Raw genomic sequence first — 15,037 nt, 5'->3', positions numbered from 1 at the left:
ACTTTTAAAAGACTTCTGTATGAGACATTTTGTGTTCACTTCTGTGCTCGGTTTAATAGTACTTTAATGGTACTATTGGACTATCCTGTTTGTGCACAGAAGTTTTTTTTTTTTTTTTTTTTTTACTTTCTAAAAGTAGTAGTTTTTCCAAAACAATAAAAATACACATTGTCCACTTTCTTTCATTCAAAGAGAACTTTTGTCAAGTTATTATAAAATAATAGAATCAATTATGATCCTACATTCAGCTGAAATGGCATTTAAAACAAAACGCAAGGGTAGAGAAAATGTATTTGAACTTTTAAACACATTAAGCTGCAACACTTCTGAGCAGGGTTATGCTTGGAGTCAAGATGTGACATGATGCATTGTCCTTATGGCTCACTGTGATAAATGTTTTATTATTTCCTTGAGTAGATAATTCAAATTCTGGGTATGGGAACAAACCCAAAAGTCTTCCCATGCTTCACCAGACAGACATTTGCAGACAGAAATTGTAAATGTAAATTTAATATTACACATAATATTGCCTTCATAAGACACAAATTAAATGAATGTCTTTAGCATGCTGAAAGTCTTTGCTGAGGTAAAGATGTTCTACAGAATGACATTAAGCGCCTGAGGAGCTTACTGGAAAAAGCAGAAACAAAATCTCTAATAATCCCAATTAGCAGAGCTACACTACAAAGGCTCTCTTGACAAGGCACCACAACAGCTCTTGACAATAAAATAATCCCATGATGTAATCCAGTGCACAGTGATATGAAGTTTGATTATATAAGGTAAGATAGAGACTTAAAAAAGATCAAAAGTCTACACCAAACTTCAAATGTGCTTACTTTTTACTACTCAGGAATCAAAGCAAAATTCTCTGTCTAAAAAGACAGAAACTAGTGGTTATGCTATATTTTTATTTCACTATACATTACTTAACAGTAAACTCTAGTTCATAACAGTAACTGTAACACTATGAAAAATGAAGGTAACACTTTGCTATTGCTCACAGCAACATTTTATCTGTAGACAAGACCCACACAAACCTAACCATTCATGCAGATCCCTCTTTATACTAAATTCTACAGAAAACATTTTCCTGCATCCAGTCAATTGCTAGATCCCCTCCTGTGAGTTCTGTCCCTGACCTTTTAGCAGTACAACTGAGTAAAATATATGTGAAAGAAATACGAAGAGCTCCATTCCCTTCTTACAGAGGCAATTAGCAAATATTTTTCAATAGTAAAAAATAGAGTAATTCTAAAACAAATATGAAACTTCAATAAGTTTGACATTTAATACAGCTTAATGTATTTGAATATAAATCCTCACTTTATTTTTTATAGTTTTTAATAGCATATCAAATATTAGATATGTTATTAATAAAACAAAAATAAAATGAGGATTTGCTCTGAAATAATTAAATGTCAAACAAATGATTACACAGCAAATATTTGATGAATGCTCTCAAAAATTCATTTCTCATCATTTAAAAACATTTGGAGATTATTAAGAGGATTAGTAGGACTGCTTTCAAATTTTAAAGGCAGGCAAAGGACATAGTACTTTTAACTATTCTGTTTTTCAGTTCTTCTGGTATATTCAAAGTAGCCTTTACTTACTATGGCTAGACTAGAACATGTAAATTGGACATTACTTAGTGTTGCACATTTTGGATTTCAGTACATTTCTTTATCTTCTTCATCCATTACAATACATATTGTATACAGAATACAAAATAATTTTTTTATTAAATTATCAAAATCATTCCCCAACAGGTATAGCTAAATTTCATTTCAAATGAAGCAGCAAGACTGAACAGCTTGTAGTCTGGTAATTTGATTTTTGGATTTTTGCCAATAAGCATCACTTTTACAAGATAAATCTTGGTAGAGAAACATGATGTTATCTTTATGAGGCTTAACTTCATCACTGTGCATTACATAGGGTTGGTACAGCACATTTAGAAGTCTGTAAGAAATTTCACTTACACAATACGGCACTTGCAATTTTGTACTACATAAAATCACTTATTAATAAATTAAAATTAGGCAATGTTGATATGAGAAATTATCTGCATAAAGAAACTCAATAGCACATCTAACGTGGTTCTGGCCTAGGAATATATTGTATTTGTCACTATGATTTAAAATGTGTTCCCATCTATTAATGGTAAGCTTTGGAAATCAGAAGCACCCTGAGGGAACAATAAACAGGTGCCAGGGCAAGTCAGGTCCGTGGTGCCATTTGTTTCACTTACAGGCTGAGCTTTCACCAACTGTGTGATTTAGCTCAGCAAAACGGAAAGACATCTGGGAGCAAAGAACCTAGGTCGCATTTGCAGCATGTGTTTTAAAAAGCAGCATCTCTGAAAAGCTCTTCCAAGCCACATGCTCTGTCAGTTCAATGCTCAATGCATTCTGTAAAATGTATGCAATTTCTTAAGACAGAAGAACTGCTGTGCGAGGTCAGACCGAGTCTGCCTAGCGCAGTTGTCTCTCTCACTGCAGCCAACAGCAAACGCCTTAAGAGGAGATGTGCATCCGTGCTCTTCCTTTCCAGCGTGGTTTCCTGACCACAAGTCTGCCAGCTGAGCCTGACACATTCAATAATGATTCATCATTACTTAAATGAGTAAGAACCCTCAGAATAAAAAATTCAGAATTCATGAAGAGAATCAGGGTGAGATCCTAGGCCTAGAGCAGAAGGCAGACCAACTCCTGTATGAAACAAGACACAGACCAACACCATATGTACTTTGGGAAGAGTTGCTGCAGCTCAAATAGAAATCACAGGGTTGTTTCAGCCTTTGCTGAATTCTCTGCCACATTAAGAACATGCCAGACTAGCTGGTGATCCTTGCCCTTAGAACTGGATCTATTAGTATTACTCTGTGGTATATACAGCTCTTGACTCACTTTGTTCAGAAACACATCTGACTGTAATAACCTTTTTTTTCTATCAGCTTTTAATGATAGAAAACTGAACTGTAGTCATAACTGGTAACAGCTGCTTATGCCTACACATGTAGGTTCTGTCTGTGCACCTATTCCTCACTGAGGTTGCATCTCAGCTAGCACATGTCTCCAGTCTGCTCCTCCATGAACTAGTTGAGGAAAAAAAATCTGATTTGATTTCACTGTGCCTTCTTTCTTTATCTGTTCCAGTTCTTTATTCTTGAATGACCTAAACTGTATTTTGTGCCCTCTATAATACATGTTCATAAGGAATTTTCTGAATTAGTGCATCTTAGAAACGTATACTTTTTCAAAGCCATCAGTCACTAGTGGCTCATAATAACTATCCCCACATTTACTGAACACAAAAAGACCAAATGTTGGACATTTGGTGTTCGCAGGGCATGTATAGTGCAGAGATTGGGTGCTCTGACACTACTGAAATGTTACTTTATATAAATACACATTTAAGTAGCTACATGAGAAGAAATAAACACTCTTATGCCTCGGCCAATAGAAATCATAGTGCAGAAGGTTCTCATGATGGAACACATGATCATAAAACCCTTTGATAAGATCTACCATTAGTATTCCTGCTACTCCTGTGCTCAGACAGTTTTACTAAAACAGCTACTTCTAAGAAAGAAAAAGAAAAGTTAGAACAGTAAGAGTTTTTAAAAAGCAACAAAATCCCATACTCTTTACTCACAGAAATGATGTACTCGTAAAGCTGAATAGGTTAGCCTTAATTGTTTGGCAAGAAACTGTTGCTAGAATAGTATTCATTTTACAGCTATTGATGATTATTGATGCAGTCAGAGTTGCTGCCTTGGCTAAGCACATTTCATATTTGATGAGAATTACTGTTCTGATAACTGTATATAAATAACTATATGCCTGAAATACATACGGTATGTTATGCTCATTCAAAAGATGATGTGCTTTTTATCTAAAACAGCAACAAACAAGTTTCCTACAAACACAAGACAAATATTTTATTATTTCCTTCACATCCGAAAAGCATTTTCCATAAATGATACTGACAGGGTAACTGAGATGGAACCCATAAAATTTGTAATTTTTACATTCAAATCATTCAAATTCATGTGTTCAACGGATGCCAGAATGGACCAAGCACAAGTCTGTAGGAAAACTATATTGGTGAATTTATGTCACAGACTTCAGTGTGACTAGGTTTTTACTTTATTGTTTTTCTTCCCATCATTATTTTATTTACATGTCTCAATATACAAGCAAGCCATTAAGTGTACTGCACTACATAAGCTATATAATATTTTTCCCAATACCTAGGCCACATTTACATGCAAAAGAAATATAAGCATGTGAATACTCATTAATGTATGATATGTAAATCATATATACTGGTCAGCAGAAGTACTAAAGAGTTATTCTGTCTCTTGACATTATTACTGGGAAAGATTCAGAGCATCCACAAGAATAATATGTGAACTGCTGCAAAACATGATTCTCATTAATTGCTGTGGCCTTCACATCTTTCTGCTAATCACTCCCTGATTATCAATTAATTCCATTGAACAGTCATCATTCTTAGTCCTGCTTTCCAAAGCCCAGCAGCAGCTTCATTTGTAACTGTATTTCACCACATCTTTAGTACTCCTCATAGGTACTAAATTACTAAGATCTCTTCAAATGGTATTGGTAAAGATTTCATAACTTCTCACATTACACTTTCATGCTTCGAGTTCCTTTTTAAGGTCTAAGACCACTCAGAACTGTACAACTTGAGTCAAACGGCACTCATTTCTACTGCTTTCCCTACAAAAGGAGTAGGGCTATCCTTCTAAGGAGGAATTAAAAAAAATAGCTTCTCCCCATAAAAGTTCAAATTCTCTTTGAAGACAGGAATGCAGAAAATAAGTACATGTCACACAAATATATTCATTGACAATATCGCACTCGTATCTTATCGTAACGGAACATAAAGATGAGCATAAAACTTAAATTTTTGTGTTTTTTCTCTCTCCTGATTTCCTTCTCACTCTCTGCATCATGATGCTAAGCCAGCATTCCTGTCAGCAAAGATTCAACTCAACTGTATTTACTCCACATTCTTCAATGTAAAAGAGGAGATACTTTACTACTGCATGGCAGCTTCCCGGGGGGGAATGCTCAGAATAAGCCAAAGGCTGCTCTCCTTAAAAAAAAAAAAAAAAAAAAAACAGAGTTCTTGCTGTTTGCCCTCCGAGCCTCCCTCGCGATACCCAACTCTTTCATCGTGTAGTGACTACAACCAGACTTGCCCTACAGGACAACACCCGCCAGGATTCCGAAACCGAAACATCCCAATTGCTCCTCCCGCCGCTGCGCTTGAACCTGAGACTGAGAAACCCCATCTGCAGTTTCACTGCGGACCTCTGCATAGCCGAGAGGCTCATTAACATGGAAACAGCTCCCTCTCCCTCCTCTTCCTAGTCTATTCCTTCTAATACAGTATGTAAGATGCATTGGCTCATAAATGAGGGGTGTAATTTGCCTTCCATATGCATAAGGAGTTATAGCCTTGAATTACACCAAAACACTTCCAGATTATAAAATATTTTTCGTAACAATGTGTACGTATGGAAGCAGGTTGCTCGGGTAGCTCAAGGGTACTCCCTCAGATGTCTTTAAAAGCAGGCTGACATCAGTCAGTCCGAGATGATATAAAAACATGGCTGATTTTGCCTTTGAATAGAGCATTGACTAGAAGACCTTTTAAAGTATCTTTTTCCTGTCTGTAGGATATTGTGCTCAGGATGAGGAGCTCAGGAAGGAGGATAGCAAAGACCAGGATGCTCCAGCAGAACAAAGTGAGCAAGCCACCAGTTCACTCCTCATGAAAGAGAGTTACTGGGGACCACTGATCAACAAAAGAATCTTTGCTTACTGCTACCACAAATCTGGTATTACTTAACACAAGAGACCATAATAACTACATTATCTTAGTGGGAGTTTGTTAGGTTTCTTTGATTATTTTAGATATCATATATTAGGTTATATACCTAAGGATCTAGAGAACACCATAATTTCATTATAGTACATAAATAATATAGTATGTAAATAATACAGCATGTTACATTATAGTATGAAAAATGGTTCTCCACAATACTACTCCTGCTTTGTCAATTACATTTTTGTAATGCACAAGACCCTAAATCTTCAGGGCAAAATAGGCATTTTTGCTATTGCAATAACTCAGAAATTAGTTAAGAGGATTGAAGATTCCCATGAAATATTAGAGAAAAAAATCACTTGCTTTTAATTATGATGAATGCCGTTTTGCTTTATTGCAAAAAATAGAATACTTGGAAAATATATTCAAAAGGAAAGTCAGATTTTCTACAATCTTTTGCACAGATCCTCGTTTGGAACTGCAAGCCTCAAACGATTTAAAACAGATGCTTGGATCCATAATAAATGTGCATGTACTGAGGTGGGAAGGGAAGAAGAAACAGTAGGAAAATGTGCAATCTTAGTTTCCTCTAAATCTCAGTGTGACGTATAAATACCTTGCAGTATTTCAGATAACCAGGATAGCCCAGCCAACCTCTAAAGCACCACTACCACTCTCTTAATTTGTGGTATAAATACTACCTCAAGTCATTATCAAAGCACAGGTGGCAATAACTCCTACTCCAAATAGGTTTAAAACATTTTTCCTGTGGTGCCACCAACACAGGAACATTTGTAAAAATTCATTTAGTCTCAGGATGAACAGAAGAAGTGAATATACAGCAGCAGCATTCTCTACATTACAGACTGGGTTGGGTAAATACTGCTCTAACAGGCATACCACACAGTATGCACTGCTGAAATCACTACACATCATTTCCTAAGGTCAGTACTAGTAACTTGGAGTGTCTATATAAGTAATGGTACTTTCAATAGGCTCCGCTAATTATTTCAACAAACCAGGAGTTTTTCAGACTTTGGTCTAAGAAATCTAAAATGAAGAAGTTTGTTATTTCAGTGTTACACTAGAAGCACACACTCCCCAACCTCAGGCTTGGTCTTAATTTTAAAACACTGCAGATATTAACATTCAGTAGGAAAAGAGGGGTTTTAATATAGAATGTTATGAAATACCATAAGGACATCTATTTATAAGTTAGCATAGTCTATAATACTAAGACAGGCATTTTTAAATATTTAATCTTCACTCTCACAAGTTCTGACATAAAGAACATACTTGAGCATAATTTTAAAATATCTTCTCCAATTTAAAACTTCGTCTATGTTTCAGAAGTTTGTGTTTAACATCTATAACACCTATGTCCCATTAATAATTAGTAAGCCTGAATGAATTTCTTCACATTCTCTCCAAAGATATAAAGTAATGAATAAATATCTCCTCTATCTCCTGGTATTTAGTTGGGGAAGGAAGAACAACTTTTTTTTTTTTAAGGCAAAATAAGAAAACATGATTATCTCTAATCATTACCTCAAATAATGTAAGGACAAATATAATTCATGGGTAGCCATGAATAACTTGAAGGTCTAGCTGACACAACGAGGAACTGTTACCATTTATAAAAATGCATACGGTTACATCTGGCAAGTACTCAGCTACTGTTCAATATATTAATAACTTATGACCCATATACATATTTCTTAAACATGATTAGGCTGAAGAGGCCATGTGATATTCAAATGGTTTTCTCATTCTTGACTCTCAAATTGATTTTTACTATTTGATTGCTGACCACTACATGATTTATCAAGAAGATTTATCAAGCCAGATGTTTTTGGAAAGGTGGTAAATTTACAAGCCAGGTCAGATTACTACTTTAAGAGTTTTCTGTCTTAAGGAGCAGACAATAAGAGATGCTTAGGAAAGAGCGCAACGGGAGATGGGTGCTCTCCCACATCCAGGAAACTGGTGACTTGGGGACTTACCTAGCTGAAAGATCAATAATTACGAAATCATCCCCCTGTGTGTACCGGGTTCTTCTCAATAAATAACCTCCTCTCCAGGGCAACAATGGATGTTAGAAATCAAGGTCAGAGGCAAAACTGGACTTTAAACAAAGAATTCCACTAATCTAACAACAAGCACAAATAGCAAAAACTCATCTATCTCATATATCAGGCATTCACTTAGATACAGAGAAATCTTGCAGGTTTCCAAGTATATATCAAAGGTAAACTGGGTAACTGATGCCACTCAGTTCTCTAACTCTTCCCAAAAAAAGGCAAAGACACCCAGAAAAGCACATGAGGGTAATACTGAGGAGTTCATAGCTTTCTTTCAAAAGCAAAGTCCACAAGACAAATTAAGCCCTGTTAGACTTTATACATAATAAACTTTGCATACAAGTTATATCAAACACAACTTATTACCAATTTTTGTGTAAAAACTATCAGTAACAGCGCTGGTACCATTTCCTGCATCTTTGTCATTACTCTTTCCTTTCTTCTTCTATGTAATCACAGAGGCTCATAAAATGTCTCATCTTTGACAGTCCCTTAAGCAAATGAATTCTGGGATTTAAAATATTACAGTCCAAATTAATCACTTACTTGTTTTTCAGCCTGTCCATATTCTGATCCTTGGGATGGCAAAAAATGACAAATATGACCATTGTTTTTCGCTTTTTCTCGAAGACCCATAGCAGTTCGTACTGTGGCATTTCTAGCATGAACAAACACCATCACCTTAGAACAGAAAGAAATAGGGCTCATGAGAAAAAATAAGCCTTAATCAAATAATGAAAACAATCTGATGACAAAAGATGCCAATGAAAACATTAGTTACGCAAGAAATGACATTTTACACCTAGCCCAACAAGGTAACATTTTCATTCCCTTAAAAAGCAAGAAAATCTTGAGCCAGGTCACTGTAAGAGAAACAAACTGTTGCTTCAGTGGAAGAGAGGAGATAGCAGTGGGAATAGGTAGCAGATATAGTGATTCCACAACAATATCAGCTTGACTGAATAAACTTGTCTTCACATTTGTGTTGCTTCCAGGTCTCATCTATTGTTTTGTCTAATCATTTCACCTCCCCCACAAAAAAAATCAGAAAAAAAAAGTTAGTTCTTTTTCACTGGAACAATTTTCAGGTATGTATGTTGAAAAGACTCAGAGTCTGATGCTAGAGGCCCAAAAGACAGAAATCAGTTGCTGCTGCCCAAAAGAAGGAAATCTGGATCATGAACCAGGTTAGACTGCTGTGGAATGGCCCATGATTAAAGGGAGAGAATTGGAAAAACAGAGGTAGTATCTGTCCTTTAAAAAGATGGAGGAGTAGTGAGAAATGCGTGTCCAGAAATGCTCTATATCTTCACAAGCTTTCCCCTCAATTCTTTCATGACAAAAACACATTTTTCTAGCCTTGCAAGCTAATTCGGATCCCTCGTGAGGTTGTTTTACACCACAAAAAATAACCACAAGTGCAATGCTACTGGTAATAAGAACACTTTCCAAATATAGGAGAAAAATAATGAAAATCAAAAACCAAATACTATTTTAGTATTTTCACTGTTGTGAAAAAGTAGGGCAGAGAAAGTAGCACCTGGAATCTTCTTCAAGAATAGCCTTCTGGTAGTCTATTGTTTATGAACCTACATCTTGTCTAAGGTACTCTCGATAAAAACATACAATTTATCATAATAGAAATGAGCGATATTTCTATTTCTTTACTTTTAAAATGCTGTTTTTAAAATGCTATTTTAAAGGTTTTATTTTACTCACGTACAGACTATATAGTCATGCAATGATACTTAACTGTCTGTAGAACACTGCACTGAGATACAAAGTAGCTGTTCACCACCTAATTCCCCACAGGTGATTCTCTGCAACCACTGACCAAATCAGCAGCTTTTCATTCCATAGGGCAAAGTATTTGCACCTTTCTGCAGCTGCACTGCTACACAGATGTCTTCTGACAAAGACTACTTGTTTCTTTCAAATATCATGAATTAGTAAGTATAATTATGGTCTCTAAACCAGTTTATTTCTCTCAGAAAGCAACACTGAAAACACTATGGTCAACTCCTCAAAAAATTATCTCAGACTTCAGTGGTAATCAACAAGATACCTAAACTCTGAGAGTTTGATAGAAGGAGAATTCACAACAAAACAGAGAGCATCTTTAAAGGAATTTGTACCCATATGTACAGCAGGCTTTGGAAATACAGTTAGTATTAGCCACCCAAGCCCACTGCCACTTCATTACATTTTTTAACACCACACATGGAATCAGTATGGTTGGAAAAGACCTTCAAGATCATCAAGTCCAACTGTAAACATAGTCCAAACCAAGAGAGGGCATTGAGATGCTAATACTTATTTGTTCAGATACTATATGAAGGAATGCAAACTGATTTAAAATTAATATTCATTGCAAGCCACCTTTCCGTTGAGCCGTGGCTATGAGCACTCTGATGGATGTAGAAGGGGAAAAGGTTTTTCTCTTCACGAGCCAAGAACTATTCATTACCCAGTCAAAACCAGTCAACACTTGATCCAACAAAGAAGCCTTTGCATATACAGGGCAGTGAAACAATGCTCATTTAATTAACAGGAACAGCCAGCAAATCCATTAGGGATGGAGAGGACCCATTAAGTAAAGAAATATGGAATAAATTTTAGGAAAACAAGATTTAGTCTATCCAACCCACTGAGAGACTTCAAAAGAGAAATTAGCTTTAAGATCTAACATGCACTGTATAAACAGTGAATGTATCCAACATGCTGCATAGGGACTGAATTTCTGCATGCTACCCTAGGATCACGATGCCGTTATGAGAGACTGAAGTAAATTAAGTGTACTTGTTCTTCCACTTGTTCACTTATGTCTTAAGGGAACATAACTACTTTGTCCTAGCAGATGATGGAGAACGTATCTGCTGTTAGTGATCAAACATCAGGTGGTTTCCATGCAGTAACAGTCGTGACTGTTACCAGTTACCTGTTAACCACACACTGCTGGGAAAGGCTGATCACAGAACATGCTCAATTTTGTTCTCCTTAAGCATTTTCTTTTGTCCACTGTTTCTGTAAATTGATGCCAGATGGCCACATGTTGGTCAGGCAGACCTTCAAAACAGCAATTGCTGTGTTTGTAAAACTTGCACAGGGAAAGTGGTTCATGGAAAGGCAAGTATTTACTCTAAAAAATAAAAAACTGTTTAGCAAGTCCATCTCATTTTTACCAATGTGACTATGGAGTTATAATTTTGCTTTAAGGTAGTCTGAGCTGGTACTTTAAGCCAGGCAGGTCGTATTCCCGACAACTGTGGGTTAATTTTGTAGCATGATTCTTATACCAACTCACAATATTTTACTAATATAAATCATATATGGTTTTATATATACAGTTTATATAATTTATTTAATTTAACATGCTTATATAAACTTACAATTAAAAAATATACAAATGCATGCGATAATCCCCAAAACAGAAAAAAAAGCAATGTGGTCATAACTATTTGCTTCCTGGGAGCAGTTACTATTACCTGTTTTAGTTTACATCATATATCTTTCTATCCCTGTTTTTGTAACACTATGACTCTTAAAATTATTAGCTTTTACCTGAATAGAAATAATCTAAGATTATACATAGTATATGTCATCCAATTTTCTCTAACTTAAAAGCAACAAATTCTTTAGAAAGTAAGAAGCATACAGCATAACAGGATTTATGATCCTTAAATCTCCATTAATTGTTTCATGATAATGTGCCAATTTATCTTTTCATAAATTCTTTTTTAGAAAGCCTGAATAAGCATGTATTACAAATTAAAACAGCAATTTAATTTTATTAACATATCCATCACATCTTCAGTGAGGCTCTGTGTCAACAGGTTTCATTGGAGAAAAAAAAAAACTCTTGGTGTTAAAACGTAATTGATTTTATAGTTTTTAATTTGTTTCCTTTTAAAAAAGGAGTTATGTAAGCAATTAACTTTTGTCAAGTAGATTAAAAATTCATCTTGTCAAAATAGTTAATCACTACAGAAAGTTTAGAAACATAGTGAATATAATACAGATATTCAGGTGAAATAGGACTAAAGCTTTTTATGCAGGTAATTCAGCAATTTTTGTGTTAGGAAGTGTAAAAATAATTGATGCTCATGTTGATTGCTTAAAAAAAAATTAAAAAGTGACAGAGGCGCTAGGAGGTTTTACATTTAACCCAAAATGGGTTTTCCTGATTGCTTTTACATTTTATTTAATCTTTTAAACTCACTCTCTCTCTTTTTTTTTTTCTCTGTTGTAAGGAGTTACATGGTAGAGAAGGAAGAAACTGAAACAAAAAGCTGCAGCAGGAATGCTTTCAAAGTCAGAGAGGAACTAACAAAAACGGTCAAAGAAAAACAGCAAACATCTGCACACAAGTGTGTATTTATATCCAATAAACATGTTAATTAACGAAGGAATAATTTTTTATGCTTGCTTCACACAGAGTCATGTTAGAAGGTATATTCAGACTAAACAAACCACTCTGTAAAGCAAACGAGACACAGAAAAGATGGTAGTCAAAAACAGACTCTTAACTGAGGACTTTTTACCTTGTATAAGCTCATTCCTGAAACTCTTAATTGCAAGGAAAATCCTTTCTCATTCTAGCCATAATCACGCTATTTGTTTAGCAATTGTTCCTACTGGATCAGGGATCTACTAGGGATCTAAAAGTCCTAGATCTACCAAGATGATGATGTAGAATGGAATAAGTCACATTACATGGAACTACTTCCTTGTGAAATCTCTTGATCCAAATGAAAAACTAAACGAAATATAGGTCTTGCACATAAAACTCCTCAGAATCATTGAGGGCCACAGAATGCATCTGAAAGACTCTTTTTATTAAGCTGTACAGCTGCACAGCTTCTCCTCTCTGAATCTGTGCACAAGATCTCATATTACAATATCTTGCTATGTAGAAAACAATAATTAAAAAAATGCTGATATAATTGGCCTGTGCTCTGAAGCATCTCTACAGTTCAGGAACAAATCTAACTTCTAGATGCGTGTAGCATTTATGTGCATCAATATATGACCACAGTCTTTGTTTAAATGCTTACACAAATTGCATACAGAAATTCTGAGATAAACAGACTACAACTCTGACTGAAAAACAAAAAATATTGTAATCTCTGTACCTCGCCAATTGATTGTGAAGAACCATAGTGGTTTATTAAATAAAAATTGCCATGTAAAGTCTTGCCAAACATTTTTCTCGCTAATAAACTTGTTAAGTATTTACCAAATACGTTGTGAAACAGCAATATAGCCTTATGGGGGTTAATTTAGCCTGTCCTGTGTCAGAGAAATATAAAATATTTCTGTGGCAAAATCTCTGTGCATTAAATTATGCAAATAAGTAAGGAAATGTAATTTAGAATAGAGAGAAGTGGTTCCACAGCCACAAGCTGTGTAATTAGATCTGTACTCTCTAGTTCAAAGCTAGCTCTGCTGAATATAGCCCTAATGCTGAATGCATCTGCTACTGCTCTCCTGAAACCAAAGTCTTCCAATGACAAAATGTACAAGAAAGGAAAAGGCAAGTAGGTGTAGGTTATCTCCCCAGAATTTTCTTAAGATGTTAAGTCAGCGGACTCTGTTTAAAATGCATAGCAGGAAGCACCTATATTTCCCAAATGCTACATATTGCAGGTTGCAGTCTTCCTGGAACAAATGGCAGCATGCTGCTAAAGCACTACCAGGCGTCCTCTTTGCAGTATCTGTGCTACGCCACACTTTCCTGTTATCAGAGACATACCTAACTATGGAGGCTAGTTGAACTTGCTCTTCACAGAGAGGATAAAGAAAAAATATCATCTACGTGCAAACCAAAGTGTCTAAAATCAGTCAAAAATTATAATCAGACACTTGGAATTAAAACTTTTCTCTGCAGCAGATATTGCTGGGCTAACCCTTGTCATGCTAACTTTTTATGGATGCAAAATATCTCTTTATCTCTGGGACTCTATAACGAGTTCCAAATATCCCCCCTCATCTTTGTGGGGAAGCATACCATCCCTCTTGAGTACCATTCAATCCTGTTTTTAGAGCTAGTCCCTCTAACTCTCTACTCCAGTAACCTCTGCTTCACATAACACGTCTCTGAGAATAGCGACAAGGATTTGCCAGCCACAATACATAACAACTTCCAAGGAATTTTTTTTTTTTTAAAGAGTGATTTACTACTACGTAGAGTTTAATTATATAGCTTTGAGACAAGTGTAAGGATACATACAGTTTATTTTAACATCAAGAAATTGTTTTGCCTTCTTCCAGTTGAATCCTGATAAAACCTTCCTTTACGTAGAATCTAATTCTTGACCTGGGTATTACCTCTACTGAAAACGAACACCTAGGGACATTAATTGACCAATCAACCCATCTAGCCATTTTCTGCCCTAAACTCAGAATGAAACTTCCTCCACAAATTTTACAAAACTGAGGATTTTGTATGCAGTTTCAGCACTCTTGCCCCTTATGTTAAAAATTATGTCCTTCGCACAAGACGAAATAGAACCAGCTTCTGGCCTAACAACAAATAAGGCTCACTAATACCTAGCCTAATTCTAAGTTGTTTATGCTGTGTGATGTATTTTTTTTCCTGCCTTACAAGATGCAGTACAAAATTCCCGCACCTTGGTACATTTCATAAAAAGTATACAGAAACCAGAGCACCACACCAGGCTCACTCATGGAGCTTCATCAAAAGCATTCACGGCAAACGCGGAATGGATTGGTTACCCTTTCCTAACACCACCATCGCAGTGTATTAACGTGATCTCCCTCTCCTCTCACTAGTATCACACTAACTTAGGAAAGTCACTTCTACTAAAAGATCGGGAGCAAGGTACATAAGAGTTTATACTAGTTAATCCATACTAATGTTTAAAAACTCTAATGTACTTACAGACGAGTCTTGCTCTTTATTTTACTTTTTTATTATTTTATATATTTAAGTCTTCCACATATCAAACAACATGAGAATGGGAAAAAGCAGAAAAATACTTATAAGCCTTGGCAAGTAAGGCTTATAAATATTGTTTAGATACCCATACTGTAAAGATACCAATACTGTCTCATTGCCTTGGTAAGTAGCA

At 35.6% G+C, this 15,037-nt stretch overlaps 1 protein-coding gene across 1 annotated transcript in view; it reads right to left on the bottom strand.

Moving 5' to 3' along the window:
* The window catches only part of ASCC3 (activating signal cointegrator 1 complex subunit 3), a 240,803-nt gene that overhangs the window by 124,230 nt on the left and 101,536 nt on the right, over positions 1 to 15,037 (bottom strand). The window contains exon 14 of the mRNA XM_088534698.1: positions 8,493 to 8,627. Within this exon, the coding sequence (XP_088390824.1) occupies positions 8,493 to 8,627 (135 nt within the window). The remainder of the gene's footprint in view (positions 1 to 8,492; positions 8,628 to 15,037) is intronic.

The sequence above is a fragment of the Tinamus guttatus genome, unplaced genomic scaffold (genome assembly GCF_059628265.1).
Source record: "Tinamus guttatus ecotype Peru unplaced genomic scaffold, ASM5962826v1 Tinamus_guttatus_pri_ptg000036l, whole genome shotgun sequence".
Taxonomy (NCBI): Eukaryota; Metazoa; Chordata; class Aves; order Tinamiformes; family Tinamidae; genus Tinamus; species Tinamus guttatus.
The sequence above is the reverse complement of the archived record's forward strand: the minus strand, read 5'-3'. Positions and strand labels throughout refer to the sequence as shown.